Below are 22898 nucleotides of genomic sequence, written 5' to 3' on the forward strand. Positions count from 1 at the left end.
ATTGGTTTAGTAAGTTCATGTTGGACTACGGTAGAGATAAAGTTTCTTCATGGAAAATAGCTTAAGTCTGGGGCAGGGTAGTGGTTCTTGGTGTCTAGTCTAGAATGGAGTTGCAAAATCAAGCTGATTATGATCTAGTATAGGGTAAGGGTTTCATTGTCTCAGCGGCACAGCCCTACCCAAAGATTTACAGAGTAACCCCGGTCGGGGATTTACTAACCATTCTTACATTTACAAGCTTTGTTGTAATATAACGCGTCATCAATTCTGTATTTAGTCACCTACTCATGTTTATTTAAGCGATGTCCCTTCCGAGTAACTGGGACCCGGTGCCTTCCTGTCAAAATACCGTTCAACTATCTGCTGCGTCACGTGAGTACCAGGACGTCTTGTTAAAATTCCAGCAGACTGCTGGCTCGGTGGCCATTGCAAGTATCGAGCGCATACAGAATCCTCATCTTTACCAGGCATATCAACTTAGAAAAGAGAAAATGGATAAAGACAATGGAGGAAACAATGAGAGGCAGCTGTTCCATGGAACAAATCCCGACAGGGTGGTGAAGATTAATACTCAAGGATTCAAAAGTAGCTTCGCAGGATCTGCACATGGTGAGAACAGCGATATTTTTAGGGATATTTAGAAGTTTCCGAGATATTTAGAAAATATTAATATACTTCGAAAAATTTAAAGATATTTAGAAATATTCATAGCTATTTTTGGCCTAGCCCTGGTTTTTCTTTGCTGTTTTGTTGAAACAATACTCAGTTCTATTCCAGAAACAACCTAGCTCAGTGATTTTCCACTCAAAAAATGTATTCCATATCATTAAAAGCGCTAAAGCAGCAATTTTCCAAAATGGCGGATGCTGGTAACATGGAATTAAAGTGCCTGAATCTGCTTCCTCAACTCTTACTACCGCAATAACATTCTGAAAATTTTGGCTCAAGTGATTCAAAATTAGTGTATTTTTACGAAAAGAAGACGAGAAATTTAGACGCTTTTCGAGATATTTAGAAGAAAAAGATTGTGATATTTAGATGATTTTTTGAGAAAATTCGGAAAGATATTTAGGCAATTTTAAGTGATATTTGTGGAAAGGCCAACTATCTGATAACAAACAAATGCCCGCGTGTTGAGTAAGGCTCCTTCGCAGCCATTATCTGTTTTGTCACGCAACGCTTCTCCACACTAAAGCGTTGTGACCTGCACATAACGCCTGTGGAGGGTACTGGTTCAGAGGTTAGAACAAAATTGTGCACTTTGCACTTTAGGTTCAAATATAGAAGAAACAAAACAAATACAGACTGTTTTCGCAAACGTTTGTCGAGACTGGAAATCGAGTAAGATCAGTCCTTGTGGCACGAAAAGGTCGAGTGAGGTTCCCAGCATTTTGCTCAATCGTTTGGTACGTGGTCCGGTAATCTACAAGGTTATGTTGTGTTTGGTTTTTTTGTTTGGGTAAGAACAAATTTGACGAGACCGTGTGAAGTCGTGTGAATGTACTATTTAAAGTTTCAGAAATAACAAAGTTTTAGGTGGCTGGCAACAGTTTTCAACACCTTCCAGCAGTCTTACTTTAAAGATGATTTCTAGTCCGTACTGCGCGGTCTAAGCACCCCAGTGTTTGTGAGTCTCACTGGATGGAATGCGAATCGATGTTATTCGTTACGAGCCACCTACCTTATCTTCGAAGCATTTTAAATTCTTTTCCCAACAGTTTCTTTAATTTTTACAGCTACGAAGTTGTTTCATCTAGTGGTATCAGAAAGAACGAAGCCTAAAGGCGGTTGACATGAAACTTTGAATTTACTTCATGTAACTAGTTGCGAAATGTTACATTTTGTGACGTCACACCATGCATCAAAACAAAAAATGTAAACAAACACTCGAGAGTGTGCAGTACGGAATGGAAATCATCTTTAACGGATCAATACTAGGTGATGTTACAATATTGGTATCACACAAATAAGTGAACAGTTTGTGGTCATCTTCATGGCATAATAGGTTACCACAACAACAGTACAACCAGTTAAAACTGATACCCTTACGTTTTGCTCTAAGTGCTGGTAACTCAAAAAAGAGCTCAGTGACCCGCGTTTTTACCATCCCCTTTATTAAAATTTTGTGAGGGGCCCGGGGGGTTCTGACTGAGCCCTAACTGAGGGGGATTAAGACTGAGCCCTCTCATATTTTCGAAAAGGCAAGGGAGTTTTGAAACCCCTCCACAGAATGTTAATAAACTTTGGAAAGAGTTCAGTGTATTTTATCATGCTAACTGCTGGCGGTCACCGAAATACAACAATAAGCTTAATTTCCCTTTGGTCCCCAGATGTATGAGAGATTGTTGGGTTTATCATTTAAGTTTAAAGTTAAGGGTGTTTTAACAAGTTACACTGGTGCTGTGGTGCACAGGTTACACTGGTGCTGTGATACAAAGGGAGTTCACAATTGTTCACCAGCCAGTGGGTTTTTTTGATGCCACTGATATAGCATCATTTGACAAAAAGTAGCAGCAGTGATCTGTTTAAGCAAAAGTGACGTAAAGAGCTGGAAATTGTTGTCAACCAGTTTGAAATTCGTTTTATACAAGGTAGCGGTTTTTTCTTTGAGGGTCTAATCGTGCGCCGTGTACTTGAGTTTACAGGAACTGCCTTGGGAAAAGGAATTTACTTTGCTAGAGATGCGTCTGGGTCATTGCCTTACGCCAAGAGCGGGTCTTGCGTTGGTAACCGATGCATGTACCTCTCAAGGGTCTTAGTGGGACAGTATTGTAAAGGAGCTGAAACTATGAGTGCGCCTCCTTCGAAGAATTCATCGCAGCCAGAAATTTTGTTTGATTCTGTTGTAGATGACACTGGAAATCCAACGATTTTTGTTGTATTTTCTGACGATCAATGCTACCCCGAGTATCTTATCAAGTTTTAATGGACCGTTGAAGTATAAAATACTAGGGTCACGTGTGATGATCATGATGTCCATAGTCTACTGAAGATAACAGTGTCAGTCAATAGAGTTGGAGCCTTTCCTCGCTTGAGTTAATCTGTGTTGCCCGGGGGACTCCCACATGAAAAGGTCGGAAATGCTCGTCGTCTCGCTCAGGGGTATAAAATCAAGAATTATGGTCGCGCTTAGGGTGGTCATGACGAAACACCACTATCTTTGGCTGTCAAAGTATCTTTTGTGGTGCACTCAAAGAAATAATGATAAAAAAAGCTCTTATTTCCGTTTTTGAGCTCGATCTCCGCCGGTCTCTCAAGTCCAGTCTACTAGCGCGGGCTAATTCCCTGAACAGCGGGTGGTGATCAAGCCTGTTCCGTTTTAAGTTGTATCTTTTAGCGGTTAAATAAAACTCAAGTCACGCTCAGATTGGTCTCTTTTAGGGGTTTAATTCAAATTTTTCGACGAGTATCCCCGACCTTGCCATATGGGATTCCCCCTCCCCGGGCATTGTTGCTGTTGTTGTTGTTGGTGGTGGTGGTGGTGTTGTTGTTGTTGTTGTATCCCCGATGTACGGGGAATAATCCAACCTACAAATACTACATGTATGTGGCATCTGAAGGAAATATTGCCTTGGAAAATTTCTGACTTGGCTTGCGTTTGGTTTTGCCTGCGTCAGAGTGACGTTTCCTTCTCAATTTTATGTAAGGATGTTAATAAATTATTACAGGCACAAACTTCTCTTGTTTACATCTGGGTAGAGTAATAACTGAATATCACCATATGTCCGACCAATTTTGTAAACACGTTGCGTGAAATGGAATCTATAAGAATAATAGAGCTCTAAATAACTATTACTCTGTCACTTATCGACCCTACGCCATGTAAATGATCTCCCTATTCTGGCTTGTACCCAACTTAGCTCAGATCAATTGGATGGGCGCGTCACACATAAGCTTTGTAGTTTCTTTTCGGCGTCCTCACCACTTTATTTTCTCCATAATTTTTTTGATTTGTATACAGTTTTAAGTTCCGTTTTTTGTGTAGAAAAAAAGGAATTTTTAAAGAATTTATACCATTTTTATTTAAAAATAACAGATAGTTTATTAATTCTGTTTACTAGGAAATCATATATGTCTAAGACCAAATCTTCTTTGTAAAATATTAAGTTTTATGTTCAAGTTAACCTTTTCTCTAGGTTTTCTGAATCAGCTGAGCGCGTATACTTTCACGCATGCGACAAAACCGTTAACCTTCCTCTCCCTATCCGGCTCGATCTTGAGTCACCACTGTACCGCCTAATTTGAGTATCCTCTTAAATTGCTGTATACAGCTCGTTTGGTTGGGACATTTCTCCCATTCGCCAAATTTCAGTTGCTGTTCATACGGTTTGTTAACAATAATTCAACTTCTGTGATAGGACCCCGCGGGGGTGGGGGGGGGGGATACTCCCAGTAAAATTGGGTGGGGGCGTGCGGCCCACTTCAAAAAACCCTTAACCTATTTATGCCCAAAATCTCCGATTTTCCCTACCCTATTTATGACCTGACCAAACATTTTCGATACCCTATTTATGGCCTTTGCGGCTGGCACAGTTACTCTAATCATAATGTATGAAGGGCTTTTGCTGATGGTCTTATCGATAATGATGAAAAAGTAGCTTCTTCGAAAAACCATACCCTATTTCTGACCCATTTCTGACCAAAATGGCCAAAATCGATACCCTATTTATGACCAAAACGGGCTGAAAAACCATACCCTTTGGGGCCGCATATACCTATATAGCCCATATAAAGGAGTACCTCTCCCTTCCTGGGAGTGGAGTTTCTTGTTGCGTTATACATTGTTGCGTAACTATAATAAAAACTTCGCTTTGAATTTCGATTTCTTGTAATCAGGGCGGAAGCGTCGAAGCAACTTCCCAGAAGAAATCGAAAGGAACAGTTCATTCGCAGTTTAAAGTTAAGCTTATAACTGTTTACATCGCTCAATCGAACTTTCTTCGAATAGTAAATTAGCGCTTGCTGAATTCTTTTAGTCGGCGAGGACGAACTGTTTGAATTGAAGCTAGGAAGATTGAAAATACCTCTGAAGTGAATGAAAAGGTAAGCAATGCAAGTCATTATCACTTTGGCGTCGGGCAAAAATTTAATCCGTTTAGTTTCTTTTAAATTACATCCTCTAGCTCTGTACTTTAAAAACGTTTGGTTTCCTGGAGTTGACATTTGTTTACTACATTTCCTAAAACAAACTATGGATAATTGTAATTTTGAAGTCGCGTTTCAAAACAAGAGTAACTTTTCCCGTGATTTTAGGTCAAGGGAACTGTTCGATGATATTGAGGTGCAGCTAGTCTCGTGTATATAATTTAATACTTAAATACAACTTAAAATTGACGTACTTCTTTGGGGGCCGGTCCTTGCCAGTTTCTAACTTTTGACTAGTGTAAATCGGGATATAATAACATTTTACTGACCCCGCTCAAGGCAACAGATGCCCTCGATCTTCTTACAAATGATCGAGGCTTGTGGTTGAAAGAAGCAAATTGTATCTTTTTTTATTTTTATTACTATTTTGAGATGCATTTGCCACGTCCTATCTCGATTCTTGGGCCACTGATTAGGATAACAACTGCTAACCTCGATGAACAAAACAGATTAAACTCAATAAGCATTTAATTTTGCAATGTCGGCGATAACGGATGGCGAAAGTGAAAGCAAGGCAGACTGTAATAGCCTGTTACCTAAAGGATAAAACATTATAGTCTATTGGCTGAGCTTGCAAATAAGAGTACGGCTCCAGTTTGGCTGATCGAGTGCCAGTTGGGTCGGCAAATTTTCTTTACATATATATAATGATATATTAGAGGAGTTCTGGGTTGTATAGATTGTGCCCACTCAGCCAGAAAATCTTCCAAAACATTGGGCATACCAAAAATAACCTGCGAGTCGAAAGCTGAACTATCAAATCACAGGCGCATGGAAACGAGGTTACTTGCCAAATGCAACGTTACTTCGCCATTTCCGCAATTTCTGTAAAATCTCTTGACTCAGTCGAGTAGGCAGAACAGCTTCATTCGTTTTGCTTTTTTCAATATTCTACTTACTGTAGTCGGTGTTTAATACCGTTTCTATTTGTTCTGTGAAGGAAGATGTCTTCAGGTAATTCGGAGGAAGAAAACATTCTCCCCGTCGTGCCAAGCGATGAAGCACTCGAGGAAGCCAACAACTACATCAAAGAAGCATTTGACATTTTAAAGCGAGAGACGATCAAAGTTCGCAAGGAAAAGGAAGCTTTTGATGAGGTTGCAAAGAAGATAGAGCATGTTCATTTCTCGAAAATGGTGATGCTTAATGTCGGCGGTCACTTTTTCTCAACCAGTCTAGCAACCCTGAATAAAGATCCAGGTATGTTTCGGTTTCAAATTATCTGATTTCTTACGTGTAGACAATGGTCAGATGTCAGGGAATAAAGTAAAATGTTGTTGTTCTAAGTACTTCAGTAAAAATTCTGACAGTTAGTAATTGCACTGATGATGATGTAACGCCCAGTAAAAGTACTGATAACTAGTAATTTCTAAATGTAGTACCTAATATACTGCCAACGTGGCAAAAAAGATTTGCATCTCTTTAACGAACTTTCTAGAACCGTGCATCTTCTAATCTACTTTCAGTTACTTGAACAACAGTACAACCATCGTTGTTAATCTAGCTGATGCAATAATCATGCAACCGTCAGTATAAATCGAGCGGACACTGTAACTACATTTCGATTTACATTCTAATTGAAGCTCCCCTGTGGTGACATGAGTGTTACCGCAATTTTAGTACTTTTGGATGTACACTCGGTGGATTTACGTTGGATACAGGAATAAACCTGCTTTGAAGCGCAGTGCTGCGCTGAGTTCTGTGTGAGAGTCTTTGCTCTGCCTGACCGAATTCCAGTTGCGTAATTCCCCGGTATTCAGAAATTAGCTACGGATTTCCATCCTCAAGGACTGAAGCCAAACGAGTTGCTCAGAGTTCATTTTCCCAAAGTTGCGTTCATTCAACGCCTTTAAATTTCGTTTTCATTTTCCGTTCCGTAGAGTGAAAAGTCTAGCGTCTCAGGTTCTAACTAAATGCCATTCTCTGTTATCTTGTTTCCAATGCCAGGTTCGATGTTACACGCCATGTTTTCAGGCAGATTTGACACAAAACCAAGCGAGGATGGATCTTACTTTATTGATCGCGATGGAACTCACTTCCGACATATCCTGAATTATCTTCGCTCTGGGCAGCTTACTGTACCAGACGACAAGATTTTACGAAGAGAGCTACTGGCCGAAGCCGAATTTTATCAAGTTGAGGGGATCATCAGTGAGCTCACTGCGAGGCCATTCAAGGATTCAGTTATTCTATCCTCAGATCAACGCGAAACCTTGATGAATTGGTTGAAGGAAACTCAAGCACTCAATAACACCAGAGACAACTTGTTCTTCGGCTTGTTATATCGAGCTTCCCGTGATGGCTGGGCTGCTGCCGACTTTCACACCCGATGCGACTACAAGGGTCCAACGGTGACAGTGATAACGAGTGGAAAGTCCATATTTGGAGGCTATACTGAGCAACAGTGGAAACACGTGGGTAAGCATTTTAACTGACAAGCCTGGTCATGATTCCCTGTCTTCAGATTTCCGCTTTTATGTCAGGGGTCCAGTAATATACTTGTGGTTTTGCTCACGGAAGCGAGAGAACAGCTGGGATCCAGTGATCATTTCGATTTAAGTGGATCGCTCCCTACAATGCGCAGGCGTCCTGGCCAATTCCTAAGGCAACAGAGTGCCATCACGGACATGTTTGTAATCAAGTAGGACACTCGCTTAGCCCCCTCCTCCCCCCCCCCCCCCGCCACTCCTAAAGTCATCTGTCTTTTGCTGAGGGTCTGCATGAAGTGTATTTTTCTTTGTTAATTGATCATATTTTTATTTTGTGTTAAGCTTCTGCAGGTGACAGAGAATCCACAGAGTCATTCCTGTTCAGCCTCGTCAACACAAAGGATCTGCCACCAACAAAGTTACCTTTGATAGCTGACAAAGAAGAAAGTGCTATCTACCGCCACAATGGTTGCGGACCAATATTTGGAAATGGTCATGATCTAATCATTTCCAACACTCCCAACGCCTCCAACTGTTCTGCAAAGCTGAACAATTCGTACGAGTGTCCAGATGGTGAGAATGCTGTCACCTTTTTAACAGGAAGTGAGAGCTTTAGGGTCGATGAAATGGAAGTTTTTGGGTTTGAGAACTGAAGAAGCTTTTGTTTTAATGTAACTGAACAGAAGTATTTTGTTTGAGCTAAGTTTTTTATAACCCAGTGACAAGTAAATATCTGGATGGAATTCAAGTATAAGTTAGATAGTAAACCGACTTCTTTATATCTTGGTTAGGAAGTTGTAGAAGCTTCTGTTTAATGTAACTGAACAGAAGTATTTTGTTCGACCTAAGTTTTTTATAACTCAGCAACAAGTAAATATCTGAATGGAATTCAAGTATAAGTTAGATAGTAAACCAAATTTTTTATATCTTGGTTAGGTAGTTGACCGGTCACCGAAGGCCCAGCGTAAAGGTAAAGTCTGCATACGAGCCAAGTGGCCCATCAGGCCGGAGCTTATCCCGGTTTCTGTAGCATGAAGCGACTAGGAGTATTTCTACTCCCCCCTGGATGGGATGCTAGTCCATCGCAGGGTTAGCCCCGGCATTAAGTTCGCCGGTACCCATTTATACACCTGGGTGGACAGAGGCACTGAGAGTAAAGTGTCTTGCCCAAGAACACAACACAATGTCCCTGGCCAGGGCTCGAACCCGGACCGCTCGATCCGGAGACGAGCGCACTAACCACGAGGCCACCGCGCCCCCCGTGAAGGCCTAGCGTACTCCCCCCAAAATCCTTAGATTTAAAACTGGAAATAGTTCTTTTAAACATATATTTTGTATTTGTTAATGAGAGAATTTGTATTGAAAATAAAATGAAACGATTTACGTGCGATAAGCAATGTGTCATACGCGGGCTCGTACTAAGTTTTAAGTATCACCCCATCATCTTTCAACAACAAAAAGTGTCTTTAAATTAATGGCGTTTTATAACTTGCTTTGCGACAGCCAAAAAAGAGCAGGATAATTTATGTCAATACACCCTCAAACCACTAAGCGGCGGCGTGGAAAAAGGATCTTAGGGACGTATGGAAAATTGAAAACAAAAATTAAAAGTAACCTGAGGAGATCAAGTCGAGGTAAAATGCGTGAGGTACAGGTACATGTGTGAGGGGTGCGAGCACGCTTTGCTACATATTTGCTATGGCTTTTTCTAATAAGTGTCTGAAACACGTTGCAACAGAATACAGAAGTCCCAATATGTGTTCAGTGTACTTGATTGCGTGACACTTCGTTCGGTGATAAATCGTGACAGCTTTCTCTAAATCGAGCCTCGTTTTGGCGTCGGTTCTGAGAATCAAGACGGAAGTACTTCAAGAATTCTTGAAAGGAGGGAGCACTCCGTACAACAATATTTACAACCAAAAGAGATACCACTAACGTTGTTCAGTTGAAGCTTTGAATGGTTTAACCTCGGTCTTTTTGATATCGCCGAGCAAACGTTTCTGTAGCTGGCGAAGTTAAAGAAACTATTCGATGACAGGATGTTTTGAGACGATACATCGATCGATGAAATCTTCAAGACAGAGAGGACAGTTATCTAGGTAAGCAGTCGATGAAGCACATCACTACGCTTATTTTAGCCTGTCATTATTGTTTTACGATCAGTGTTGAATAAGTGATAAGCTCCCGGCAATAGAGCTGTTCAAGGGCCGTTGCGTGTTAGTTTTCTGTCAAGCAAAATGCGCTTATTCAAGCATATTTTGCTGCTCGGATATCAATATTGAGAATCGAAAGTGACATGTTAGGTATAAAGCCCTGCTTTGTATAATCAATGCTCGTGAACAGGTCATAGTTCTTTATTGTCAATAGTGACACAGATTTAAATTCTTATTCTCAAAAGATAAGAATATAATTTTAGACAGTCAAACAAGATTAGAACCAAGCGAAATCTCCATATCGAAGCGTCACGTTGTTTAAATTAATTGCCAAGTTTATTGTCGCATTTACCCGCAATTTGTAGATGCCAATAATGAGTTTTAGCTTTCAGAAGGAATGAGGTGTTACATACCATTGAGAAAAGCTGTTGCATACAGCTAAGTGTTGTATTGTTCCTGGTGATATCAGCTGAGAATTAAATCCCTTAATCCTAGTAATTATGACATTGTACTTTACTGTGTAATTATAGATCAGTTTGTTATGATTTTCATTTCAGTTTCGGGTGAAGTTGTCTAGCGTTGCAAAGGTTATACCCTTTTTTTGTCAGTGGGAAATCTTTATCAGACAGTACTAAACAAGTTGACTATGACTGGTGAGGAATTACTGATTATAATACGGTAAAAATACAATCAACCAAAGTACAATCAATCTTCGCCTTGAACGCCACCATAACAAAGCGAGGTTACTAAGCTGTGTTACGGATGGCACGACAAGACGCCATTTGCAATGCAACTCAACTCGTTTAATGCGTACTTCATGTAAGCTACATAGAACTAGAACGCACATGTTTACTCCAAATATGGTAAGACAAACCATATACGTAACATCTCCCTTTCTTTAAAAAAAGAAAAAACTAATAAACAAATATCTGGCAAAAACTAGCCTAAAACAAACTTACACAAATCCACTTTGTTTCTGAAAGTGTTCTATGTCAAACTAAATCAGTTTATCCGAGCTGGCTAAAACAAACTTAAAGTGTTCAAAGTCTAGCCTTTGCTTAACGCTTCATGTCAAAATCTTTAAATCTTGAAGGGGGACGAACAGTCCGGGTTCTTGTCTTCTGAGGTGCTAACAATGGAACATTAGTCTCTTCAGCAACAGTTTCATTCAAGGAATCTTTGTCAGGCCTAGTAGGTATAGCAGGTAACTCAGGTACTCTAGGTATCTCCTTGTGATTTACTCCTGACTCAAGTGAGCTAACCTTGGTGCTTTGCTTATCTGGTGTCGAGGATTCTGCTGCAGGCCTCAGAAACTGCCTGTTTCTTCGGAGGGTCTCACTGCCTGCTTGGACTACATATGACCTGTCTGACAGTTTCTCGACACAAATAGCTGGTTTCCACGTTTGGTTCTTTCGCAGGGGTGCACTTCTGACTTCTTGTCCAATCTCTAATTCAGGTAACTGCTTCACATGACGGTCATGGTAGAACTTCGCCTTTTGCCTTTTCCGCTCTAATTTCTCTGTAGAATGTGGGCTTACTTTGGGACGGAGAAGGCTTGACGCTGTTGGTAAGAGAGTTCGTGTTCGGCGCGACATAAGCCTCTGGGCGGGGCTGTCACCTATACCTTCAGTAGGTGTGTTCCTGTAGTCTAGTAGCGATAGCCATGGATCTTTCCCATCTCGGTCCGCTTTCTTAAATAGCAGTTTAACTGTCTTCACTGAAGACTCTGCTTTCCCATTTGACTTTGGGTAGTGTGGTGATGATGTCACATGGTTAAATTCCCAGCTGAGTGAGAACTCGTGAAATTCTTGACTGCTATACTGTGGTCCGTTGTCTGAGACAACAGTGTCCGGGATTCCATGTCTACTGAATTGTTCTTTGAGTACTTGTATAACTGCACGTGAGGTGGTATCTTCAAGTTCACTAACTTCTACAAAATCTGAGTAATAGTCAACGACTGTGAGGTAATTCTTTCCACTAACAGTGAACAAATCTGTAGCCACTTTACTCCAAGGTCTGTCTGGAAGTTGATGAGACTGCATTGGCTGACTAGCATTCCTAGCCTGAAACTCGGCACAGACAGCACATCTCTCAACCAGGGCTTTGACTTCTGAATTCATTCCAGGCCAGAACACGATGTCTTTGGCCTTTCTTAGACATGATGCGACTCCTTGATGGCTTGAATGAATTCTTGAGAGCATCTCTGGTCTCATGGCTTTGGGGACAATCACTCTCTGACTCTTAAATAGAATACCATTGTGGAGTGAAATCTCTTCTCTGTAGTTCCAGTAGTCACGAACTTGTACTGGGCATTGCTCTCTTCTCTCAGGCCATCCTGTTAGAACAGTGGTCTTCAGGCTCTCTAAGACGAGGTCTTGTGCTGTGCACTTCTGCAGCTGAGTTAACCTTTCTGGAGCCACTTTGATGGAATCAAAGGGAGTAAGTGTTTCAAGTTCAAGAGCGAAAACTTGAAAGTTGTCTGTCATCTCCTTCTTGACAGCAAGCGAGGCTCGAGACAAGTGATCGGCAACATACATCTGTGCACCTGGCTTGTACTTAACCTCTAGGTTAAAGCGCTGTAGCCTCAACATCATTCTTTGTAGTCGACATGGAGCAGAGAGGATTGACTTCTGGAAAATGGACTGTAAGGGTTTGTGATCTGACTCAACCGTTATCTTTTTACGACCGGCGAGGTATTGACTGAACCTTTCGCAGGAGAAGACAATCGCTAAACACTCTTTCTCGATTTGAGCGTATTGCCTCTCAGTCTGTGATAGGGACCGTGAAGCAAAAGCAACTGGCTGGCCGTTTTGTAATAAAGCTGCTCCTAACCCGTATTCACTCGCATCACATTGCACTGTGACTTCTTCTTGAAGGTCATAATACTTGAGCACAGGGTGTTTGACTACAAGCTCTCGCACTTCCTGGAATGCTGTCTCATGATGCTGGGACCAGATGAACTTTGCATCCTTTGCTGTCATCTCTCTCAGTGGCTGAGCGACCTCTGATAACCTAGGGAGAAACTTTGCCAAGTAATTAACGAATCCTAAGAGACTCAGGAGTTCCTTCTTGGATGTAGGCCTCGGCATTTCCTGAACTGCCTTCACTTTCTCAGGATCTGGCTGTAACCCATCTTTGGTGATCAAGTGTCCCATGAATCTGACTTCAGACTTCTTGAGGTTCAACTTGCTGCTGTTTAGACGCAGATTGGCTTTTCGAGCTTGCTCTAGCAGACGAATCAAGTTCTCATCATGATTTCGATTTGCTTCTTCATCATTCTCTCCATAGCCCATGACCAATATGTCATCTCTTATCACTTCTACACCGGGAAGACTATCAAGCTTCTCATGCAATTTGCATTCGAACTCTTCTGGAGCCAGGTTGATACCAAAGGGTAGCCTCAAATACTTGTAACGCCCAAAGGGAGTCCAGAATGTTGTCTTGAGACTGCTGCTCTCATCTAATCCAACCTGGTAAAACCCATCTTTAGCATCTAAGGTACTAAACACTTTGGCATTGCTAAGCTTGGGCAACAACTCATCTAGAGTAGGCATTTGGTACTTTGGACGGATGACTGCCTTGTTAAGATCTTTAGGATCCAAACAAATCCTAATCTTATTTGGTGTTGTGACAACTACCATACTGCTAATCCAGTCGGTCGGTACTGTGACTTTCTCCACGATTCCTTTCCTTTCCAGATCATCAAGTTTGGCCTTGACCTTATCACGCAGGGGAACTGGCACTCGGCGCGGAGAATGCTGCACTGGTTTTACGCTGGGGTCTGTGATAATGGTTGTATCACCAATATGGCCTAACCCTTCAAAAACATCTTTGTACTGAACAAGAATCTTATCTCTGGTCAGTTTACTACTGCTTTTCAGGACATGAATGGACTCTTCAGGATCTATATCCACTTTGAGAAGTCCCAACTGCTCACAAGCCTCAGCCGATAAGAGGGGTTTGTTAGAACTCTCAACAACTTGGAATCTCAGGTCCAGACGCTTGCCCCTTCTCTCTGCTGTGAGTGTGGTCTCACCTACAGGCTTCATCAAGCTACCATCAAATAGCTTTAGCTGGGCATTGGACTTAGACAAGGGGGGATCACCATTCTGCAATAGCTGAACTAAATTTCTGTGACTGATCACATTACAAGTTGCACCAGTGTCCAACTGACATACTAGTTGCTCTTTGTACTGCTCTTCTATCACAAAGGTAATACTGGATGTCAACTGTTTACCACTACCATTAATTGCAGTAATTTCTTCTATCTTCAATAATGATTCCTCAGACTCAAAACCTTCTGCCACTTCAGCGACATGAACCTTCTCTTTGCCTGCCTGACACACTTTGGCGAAGTGGTTCATTCTTTTACAATTGCGACATTGTTGACCATAAGCTGGACATTCTGTCTGCTTGGCATGCTTCTTTTGTTGGCCACAATATTTACATTTCCATTTTTTGTCAGGTTTCTTTGGATTTGGTGGTTTCTTCGGATGAGAAGGCATCTTGCCTTGCATCGGTTTACGCTTCACATGAACTAAGTTCAGTTCCTCATTGTTTTGTTTCTCATCCTTTTGAATCGACTTTAGCTGCTTATTCGTTATTTCACTTGATTTACACATGTCAAGAGCTTTATCCAAAGACAAATCTTTCTCTCTGAGCAATCTAGCTTTTGTACCCTTATCTTGTATTCCAATAACTAGCCTGTCACGTATCATTTCTTCTGCAAGTGCTCCAAACTGACACGATGCTGCGAGTTTTCTTAATCTATTGACATAGCAATCAACAGTTTCTTCGGGTACTTGAATGCAAGAGTTAAAGACATACCTCTCATAGACGACATTTCTCTTTGGTAGGAAATAGTTTTCCAGCGCCTTCAATGCTGAAGTTATCGTCAGTACTTCGGTGCCAAAATTCAGATTCAGGAAAATTTGCAGACACTCCTTTCCCATAACAGAACGGAAGGTTGCTAATCGGATCGATTGACTCTTCTGATCCAAACCCGTTGCTACCTCATAATCTTGCCATTGTTGCTTAAAAAATTCCCAGTTGCTCGTGATATCTCCACGACAAACCATAGCGCTTGGTACTGGAAAATTTGAAGGAAAACTGAGGACTTGAGGCGGCGGAGTAGGCTGTGGAGCTTGCGGTGGAGCTGGTGGTGGAGGATCTTGTTCGGTGTCTGACATCGTTTCGCTGGGTTTCAACGCACGTGGTCGATGTTGAAATTCGCTGTACGTACCGTAAATCAAGGAATTGTCGCTTCGTTTCGCTTCAGTAACTGCTTTGACTGAATATCAACCAGAAGACGTAATCTTGAGCGCTGCAGCTCGCCATAAGATCAACATCCCACTTCTGACACCATGTTACGGATGGCACGACAAGACGCCATTTGCAATGCAACTCAACTCGTTTAATGCGTACTTCATGTAAGCTACATAGAACTAGAACGCACATGTTTACTCCAAATATGGTAAGACAAACCATATACGTAACAAGCTGCACATAAAGATATCTCAACAGTCACGATCCAGAAGAGTTTTGTGTCATTTCCGAGGCGACTGAAGAATGATAATCCAAACGAATGGACGGTTATTAAGTTGCGGTTGTTATGTTGAATTGTAATAAAACGTTTATTGCAAACAATGTGAGTAGTTTGGACACAGTAACTGCTCCATTTGTAGAGGAAATCGCCCGACGTCGAATACAGTTAGTGATTGATACGAGAATACTTCGATAGTGCTCAAATTGCAGAAAGCCTCAATCTCAGTTTGCAGTTTTGATGATCAGATTTAGTGACACCAACATCTCTTTTTCGAATTTGAATTTAACGAAGAATAAAGCATTGCTCTTTCTTTAAATACAACTTTTGTACTACCGGTAGACGAAGGTCCTGATAATTTTACAAACGATATTACTTATTTACCAAATTAAGGTTCAAGCAGTACAACGGAAATTCAACAAACTAGTTCAGCACTCTTTCGATCCATCAGAGATCCATCTTCAATTTTTAGGAGGGAAATAACAAACCTAGAGAGTGTTGTGGACATTTTCATATGGAAGTAACACTTGTTTTTTTTTCTTTTTTTTTTTTGTTTTTTCTATCGCCAAGAAGATGAGAAAGCCGAAAGCTCTCCTGTAAAGGACAAGGTAAACGAAGAAGCGGATGCTTCCTTGGATGATACTCATCACCATGGCAACCCATTGTTTCAGTCCAGCCCAGCAGAAGCCCCTTGGAAAACAGTAGAGAAAAAAAGTCAAGAGACTAAAGCACGAAATTTTGGTGAGGGGCCTTTACCAAGAAACCCTTTTTTCATCCTTTGTTGCTACACTTAATATCGATTGAGCCCTCTAAATAATCATTTAGTTTGCACACTATGTTATACTCATACCCTGCACAGTTTGTACACGAGATTGAAACGGAGTGCTTTGAGTGGGAGAAATTTATATTAGATTGAGCTTATCAGTGCACGAAGTTCAAACGTGCTCTGTAATACTGAGAGTATCCGATACGATCAATGTATGAAACTAAAATTTGTCCAATACTAATATAAAGTTCAGTTTACGCATTAATTGCACTGAATTACTTCCGATTTGAAGATTATACTGTGAACTGGACCATGAGAAGCAATCAACATGCACTGCGCGTTTACTGTGAGAAAATGGAAAATCTAAACTGACGTGTTGTTCTCTTCAGCAGCTTTATATTCAATCAACCCATGTATTTTCTGTTATCTTTAATTTTCACTGTCAATCAGTTTAGTGTTGCATATTTCTGGTATTACGCAAATACCATAGTCACTTATACTTAAACAGCACTACGAATGTAAAATGCTTATTGTACCTGAAGAAGCCTGGGTTGGCTAGCCAAAATACTGGGTACACCATTAAAAAAAATCATTTTAAGCTCGATCTCTGCTTTTATATTTGCAAAGAAAAAACAACTGCGAGCCTTGGTTTCAAGATGAGATGTACTGCAAACAAAAATAAAAACTTTTCTCATTGGTGTTACCATACGTCATTATTTCAGACTCTCGCAAAGATGGCAGTTGGAGAGGAGGAAGAAGTTCAAGACCCGGAAGGTCACGAGGAAGAGGTCAAGGTAGAGGTCCATCCTCGAATCCACCTTTTTCGCAAGGCAGGGGTCCTGAGAAGTCACCGTACGTGGAGGGTCCCGGAAGGACTGGTAGAGGTCAAAGAGGACGGGGATCTGATAACAGACCTGGATGGCGCCGAGGGAGAGGGGGTGAGTTTTCATTGTAGTGTTGTAGTTTTGCAAAAACACGTCGAATTTGATTGGCTTAATAAACGCAAGAAAACTTTACACAGGCTGCATGTGGAAGTATAACATTCGTGTAGGCGAGTGGAGTTATAAAACTTAGAAAACGTGGGCCGCGGGCAGGTCTTTTCTACATTTACCAGAGTGTTTTATGCGAACGTGACGAAGGAATACCCATGGCCCTGACTCCCATGTCCTCAGACTCTGGTTGAATTTTTTGATGATGAATATGAACTGAGATAGGAGAACACGACACGTTTTTCTTGCCTTTAAAATGTTATGAAAAACAGCTTTTAAGTCGAGCTATGCTAATCTAGAATCCAACCTGTAACATAGATTTTGACGAAACATGCTTTCCAAGCCAACCAGCGCGCGCGAATCCAGACTGTGTTAAGTCAATAATCAAGAACTAATGAACTTTGGTTTCAACACAGCAACTAACAACAGATCAGACCATGGATATATCCTAAAGAACGTCTTGTACGAGCGGAACAAGTTGTATGTTTTGGGTTTAAGAAGCAAAACAACTAAAGATTGTGTGCTGAATTTCATTGCGAGGATTAGTGGCTGTGATGTCAAGCGCGTGTTGATGTTTAAATCTGGAAGGGCCATTGTAACGTTGGACACAGACAAGATCACAAACTCAGGTAACCAATTATGAAACTTGGAGGAAGAATTGCACATTAGAGCACCAAAGTAAAACAAGTTAACAATTAAACTGAATTCCTTTCGAAGTCCCAATTCTTGAACATTTATACATTTATGCAAGAGACGATGATCTACAGTCAACCAGATTACAGGAAAGCCGTACGTTGTATACTGTATACTGGACGATATTCCACCCAAACGTTGCATCGTGTACTGCATTAAGGTGATTGTGTATAACAAGTAAATACAAGTGACAATTGGAGATTAAACTCACACGCAAGTGCAACTTATTACAACAACGTACCCTTTTGTGTCTTCAGTAGACCATTGAGTCTCTTTTTTTGTAATGTCTTTTGCGTTTTGATATGACATTCATTTCATAGTACTTTCTCTAGTGGGAGCAACCTCTGACTTGTGTCACATGTGTGACTTCCCGTCAAGGTTTAGCTCTGTTTTTCTACTTTTATCAGTATGACGTTTTTAGTCGCAGTAATTCTTTCCTTTTTATTATGTCATTTAATTTCTGCAAAATTAATTATGCTCATTCATTTTCATTAAGTATATTACTTTCTAACTCGACAAGCCCATGAGGTTTTCAATCTGATGTGTTAACCTGTTTTTGTAATTCTGCCGTTTTGAAATAAAAGAAAATCCTGATGAAGCGAAGCACCACGTGCGTTTCCTTTCGCCGATCCGCTGCTTACCCGCGAATGACAAAATGCCACACAATGCAACTGCAAATGGCGCTGAACGTGATCTGTTGCTTACTTTTTTCCCCTTCAGATTTTACCATGATATGCGAGGAGGCTGCAAAGCCAAAAAACCAACTTGAGAAAGTAAACGTACTGATTGAAAGAGCACCAGTCTGCAAGAGCATTTTTGTTCGCGGAATCCCTGAGAATACCCCACAAGAAGAGTTTGAAAACTACTTTGACAAATTTGGTGTGGTGGAGAAATTTATCACCAACGAGGAAGAAGTGAAAGCTCGGAGAGTGAATGAGAAAAGAGCCATTGTGTACTTCAAAACTGATAAAAGTACGTGACTTGAAAATTTTAATAGTAACAGGTGTATGTTCTTAGTGCTTATAACCGGAAGGACAACATAATGTTTTTTTTTTAACGTGGTTTTATGGATATCATAGTGACAACATTTACTTTCTTCTTTGCCAAAATTGAGACAATCCGGGAGTACGCCTGTGAATAAGCTTATCGAGGACGATTTATATAATAATGTGGTTGAAAAAGTATGTATAGACATTAGAAACGAGATACCGAATCAGAGTCTATGTTTTAGCGATCACAAGCTTTCGACTCTGTCACAGGGTCTTTCTCAAGTTCATGTGGCGGGAATCTATTTGTCACGTGAGCTTGGGTGAACCAAGCCACGTGCCAAAACATCACCGTATAGGGCCGGAAGGTCAATGTAAAGATGAAGTGTTACTGTTTTATTTTAATTGCTATAACCCTCAAACATTAATTCGCTCTTATTAACCAACCAGGAGGTCTGTATGGCAGAATCTTGACAGAGGTCGTGAGTGCAGACCCAACGCAGTGACAACTGTTCACACGACCGAGGTCAAGATTCTCCCATACAGACCTATTAAGCTCGGTTAATAAGATGTTTATTATATGGCAAACGAGAAAAATTAATTCGTTTAATGTAACTGGTTTGTACTAGCTGACAATTTGCTTGCGAACGGCGATGAGCTGAACTTGAAATAATTCTGCCAAAGTTTGCTCGTCCTCTTTATTTATTTATTTATTTTTTCTCATCAGACTTTTTGGCGCTTCCATGTATAAATATCGTTAGAAGAAAATAGTCAATATTTTTGTAGTTCAGTTTGGAACTTTTTCACCGCAAAATGTAACCGATCTAGATGGGGAAATCGACCGCTCTCAATATCGATTTCAGCCAATAAAATTCGTGAATTCGGTAGTCCCCAGTCCTTGTGAGACACAGCCGTATAATAATTCACGATAGTGACTGCAGTTGGACGGTGAGCTGTAGAGTACACCGGTAAACCGTTAAAATTTATTTACAGCTTCTAGTAGCACTTTGTTCCAAGGCAATCCTCAGTTTGCACGTTTGATCGGAGGGAGTACTCAGACTTAAAAGTAACGATTGGGAAGGGGTGAGAAGGATTTTTGTTGGGGGGAGGGGTTGAAATTTTCGATGTGAGGATGTTTGTAGGTACAAATCTAAACATTTTTCTTGGTAACAACAGTTTTGAGGATTGACAAATCGCGCAACCCATTGCAAAAAGGTGTTATATCTTTGTATTGCTTACTTTTCACACACACGTCTTTAAATTGAATGTTTTTCGTTTTCCTTTAAGGCGTGAAGAAAGTTGTTGAGAAAGATCACTTCCTAAATGAGACGCCATTGCATGTGGAGAGATATTACCCTTTCATGGGAACCGTAGAAGACGTTAACTCCAAATTGCCGCATCATACCACTGCGATTCCAGTATTTGAACAACCCTACTTCCGCATGGTTGTAGACGTGGATATCGTCGAGTTTGTCATGGGCAAGTGCAATCAAGGACTGGAATTGAAAGACCGACTCTTTGGCAAACGTGCTCAAATTAATTGGACCAACAAAGATGGATATGTACTCGTGAAGTACAATCAAAAACCAGATGACGAATTTGACGAAGATGTTTGGGAGAATCGCTGTCGCGAAATCATAACTGGCGTTCTGGATCGCTTCACCATGAAAGATATTCCAGTCGAAAAGGAAATCTGGGAAGAGGTCATTAATCAGCTACCCTGTTTTGAAATAATGTTTCCCAATTTTTCTGCAGAGGTGAAGAAAATTGAAGATCTAAAGGAGCTGAGATTAGTCTGCCTCAAAAAGGATTTGCCAGCGTTTGAAGAGAAACTGTTAAATCGACTGAAAGAAATCAAACAGACTGAGCTGGAGAAAACTCTTGAACAAAAAACATTAACCAATAGACCGAACGAAATACTTCGACTTCTGCAGATTGTAGACATCCAGGAAATTTTAAAGAGCGACGTTCATCAAGATGTGCAAGCTACGATAGACTTAAGCAAAAGAAGCATTTTTCTGAAGACACCTCAAGGCCAGATGTCTTCTGTTGTGACCTACCTTGCCGAACGTGTTCAAGAGATAGAGAAGAATTCGCTGTCAGGGCCGCCGGTGGAACTCATAGAAATCTTGAAAACTAAGGTTGGAAAACGTAAGTTGAATGCTGAGCTCAAAGAATCCAATGTGAGATGTGGCTTCAATGTTGATGAGAAAAACAAGAGAATTCTCTTCTTGGGAAGAACTCCTTCTGACACCGAAAAAGGCCGCAAACTAGCTGAAACGGTACTGGTCACTGTCCAACTTCCTGTGAAAGACAGGGATAACGAGTTACTGCAATCAGATGAGTGGAAACAACTTTGTCGTGATTTTGAGAAGCGTTTGAAGATACGCTGTCAAAGGAGGTTGATGGAATTCCATGTTATTGGACTTAAAAAAGATGTTGACGAAGCTGCGAAGGAAATGAGGAGATTTCTAAACGAGAAGAAAGCCAAGGAAGGAGAATTCAGATTGGACTCGCCAATCAGTCAAAGATTTTTTCGCGAGTTTTACACTGACGAAATTAAGAATCTCGAAGAGAGCCTTTCCACCTATGCAGTTAAGATCGCACATGATGAAAATGGAGATTTACTCTTCACTGGGGCAGATGAAGGAGTGAAGAAGGTCTCAGAGAAGTTGAATGCCTTACAAGACGACATAAAAGAAAAAACTGTAAACGTTACTTTGCCAGGAATGCGGAGTTTTCTGGCAAAAGACGAAGGTAAATTGATTGGAGCTGTGGAGAAGGAACACAGGTGTGTTATTGAAATAGAGGAGACCACTGGCGAAGGACTGGATCATGAAGATGACAGCGATGACGTAGCAAGCCTTAGCAGCGACGAGGAGGACGATGAAGATGATTGCACCATGACCACCCCGGAGGGTAAGAAGATCATCTGGAAGCTTGGCAATATACAGGAAGAAGAGGTATCTAGTACGTTTTAATAATAAAGCTTTCTTTGAAACAAACTCTAGAAAAACGGGGGGAACACACATACACTGAAGTTTTGAGGTGGAAAAGTTCCCATTGCAAAAAACGTCTGAAAGTGAAGTCACGACAAACAAAAATTAAAACGTATGCAAAAAGTGCAAATTAAATTAAGACATAGGCTTCAGGCCTACAGCTATCTTTTCAGTGCCTACATTTTTAAAGCCCCTGGAGACCATCATTCTTTATTTAAAATTGACGTGGTCATTAATGCCATTTGAATACCAAGGTACTCCTTTAATTTGGTACAATCAGAGTGTAACAAGAACGTTTCCAGGGTATTGACAAACGGTAGTACTTCCTGGCTTTCTTCAGCGCAAGTCAATTAAACTGTTTTTTCCTTTTGATATTTGGCTTGTTTTAATATTTTGAACAGGCTGACAGTTTGGTGTGTTCAGTGGGGTCAAACTTGAATCTGGCCATCGGTGCGATAGCACGAGCAATGAGCCAGGCAGCTGGTCCAGCGTTACAAGACGCACTTAAAAACGCTGCAAAGAATCACTTGAACCAGGGAGAAGTGGTCCATACAGAAGTTGTCTCCGGGAAATTGCCTTGTAAAAATGTGGTGTTTTGTGTGTGCTGCCCGTGGAATGATGGAAAAGGAGACGCTAAACAGGTGAGATATGTGCGATATCCTTAACGTTGTAAGAAACATGCCACGTTTGTTTGTTTGTTTGTTTGTTTTAAGTAGCATGTTTGAATTTAGTGGTGATCTGTTATAATTCCTCATTCAGTATCGGCAAGCACCATTTATTGAGTCAGTTGCAAAGGGTTATTATGTCAACTTCCAGTTACTACACTGAGTTAATTAATTTTCACTAACCCATGAGCATGACCAATGCCCATGACGTGGCCTCGTGGGTAGTGCGCTCGCTCCCGGATCGAGCGGTCCGGTGTAGAGCCCTAACTAGGGACATTGTGTTGTGTTCTTCGGCGAGACACTTAACTCTCACAGTACCTCTCTACACAGGAGTATAAATGGGTACCGGCGAATTTAGTGCTGGAGGTAACCCTGCGATGGACTAGCATTCCATCCAGGAGTAGTGGAAATACTCCTAGTCACTTCATGCCACAGAACCCGGGATATGCACCAGCCTAATGGGCCACTTGGCCCTTACGCTGACTTTATCCATGACGGCCAGTTTTATTTCAACTGAGTATTAATAAAGCA

The 22898-nt window shown here is 41.1% G+C and overlaps 3 protein-coding genes across 7 annotated transcripts in view; all 3 read left to right on the forward strand.

Moving 5' to 3' along the window:
* The window catches only part of LOC145494672 (protein mono-ADP-ribosyltransferase PARP15-like), a 5863-nt gene extending 1943 nt beyond the window's left edge, over positions 1-3920 (forward strand). The window contains exons 2-3 of one of the 2 annotated variants that reach the window (XM_081474215.1): positions 301-609; positions 2646-3920. In XM_081474215.1, coding sequence (XP_081330341.1) covers positions 303-609; positions 2646-2926 — 588 coding nt within the window. In that variant the 5' untranslated portion in view covers positions 301-302 and the 3' untranslated portion in view covers positions 2927-3920. Of the gene's footprint in view, positions 610-2645 lie in introns of both variants that reach the window. The other variant, XM_081474217.1, reaches the window with a different exon arrangement.
* A 53-nt stretch (positions 3921-3973) lies between these two features.
* Positions 3974-7989, forward strand: LOC145494671 (BTB/POZ domain-containing adapter for CUL3-mediated RhoA degradation protein 3-like). 2 transcript variants are annotated; one of them, XR_014050283.1, is made up of 4 exons: positions 3974-5043; positions 6086-6345; positions 7093-7778; positions 7926-7989. XR_014050283.1 is itself a non-coding variant. In XM_081474214.1 (3 exons), exons 1-3 carry the CDS (start codon positions 5036-5038, stop codon positions 7578-7580), a joined length of 756 nt encoding a protein of 251 aa, XP_081330340.1. In that variant the 5' UTR covers positions 3974-5035; the 3' UTR covers positions 7581-7815. The 2 variants fall into 2 exon arrangements, 1 of the variants encoding a protein (XP_081330340.1); XM_081474214.1 differs by lacking the exon at positions 7926-7989 and having other exon boundaries at positions 7093-7815.
* Positions 7990-8228: 239 nt separating this feature from the next.
* LOC145494659 (uncharacterized) overlaps positions 8229-22898 on the forward strand; it is a 45441-nt gene continuing 30771 nt past the window's right edge. For all 3 annotated transcript variants that reach the window (XM_081474197.1, XM_081474198.1, XM_081474196.1), the window contains exons 1-8: positions 8229-9673; positions 10285-10380; positions 15843-16010; positions 16758-16973; positions 17441-17653; positions 18438-18689; positions 19991-21666; positions 22104-22343. In XM_081474197.1, coding sequence (XP_081330323.1) covers positions 10374-10380; positions 15843-16010; positions 16758-16973; positions 17441-17653; positions 18438-18689; positions 19991-21666; positions 22104-22343 — 2772 coding nt within the window. In that variant the 5' untranslated portion in view covers positions 8229-9673; positions 10285-10373. The remainder of the gene's footprint in view (positions 9674-10284; positions 10381-15842; positions 16011-16757; positions 16974-17440; positions 17654-18437; positions 18690-19990; positions 21667-22103; positions 22344-22898) is intronic.

The sequence above is a fragment of the Orbicella franksi genome, chromosome 8, assembly GCF_964199315.1.
Source record: "Orbicella franksi chromosome 8, jaOrbFran1.1, whole genome shotgun sequence".
In the NCBI taxonomy this organism is placed as follows: domain Eukaryota; kingdom Metazoa; phylum Cnidaria; class Anthozoa; order Scleractinia; family Merulinidae; genus Orbicella; species Orbicella franksi.

Coding starts and splice junctions, on each gene's coding strand:
- LOC145494671 (XM_081474214.1), top strand. Junction 6,346..7,092: donor AACCCTGAATAAAGATCCAG/GTATGTTTCGGT, acceptor TTCCAATGCCAG/GTTCGATGTTACACGCCATG.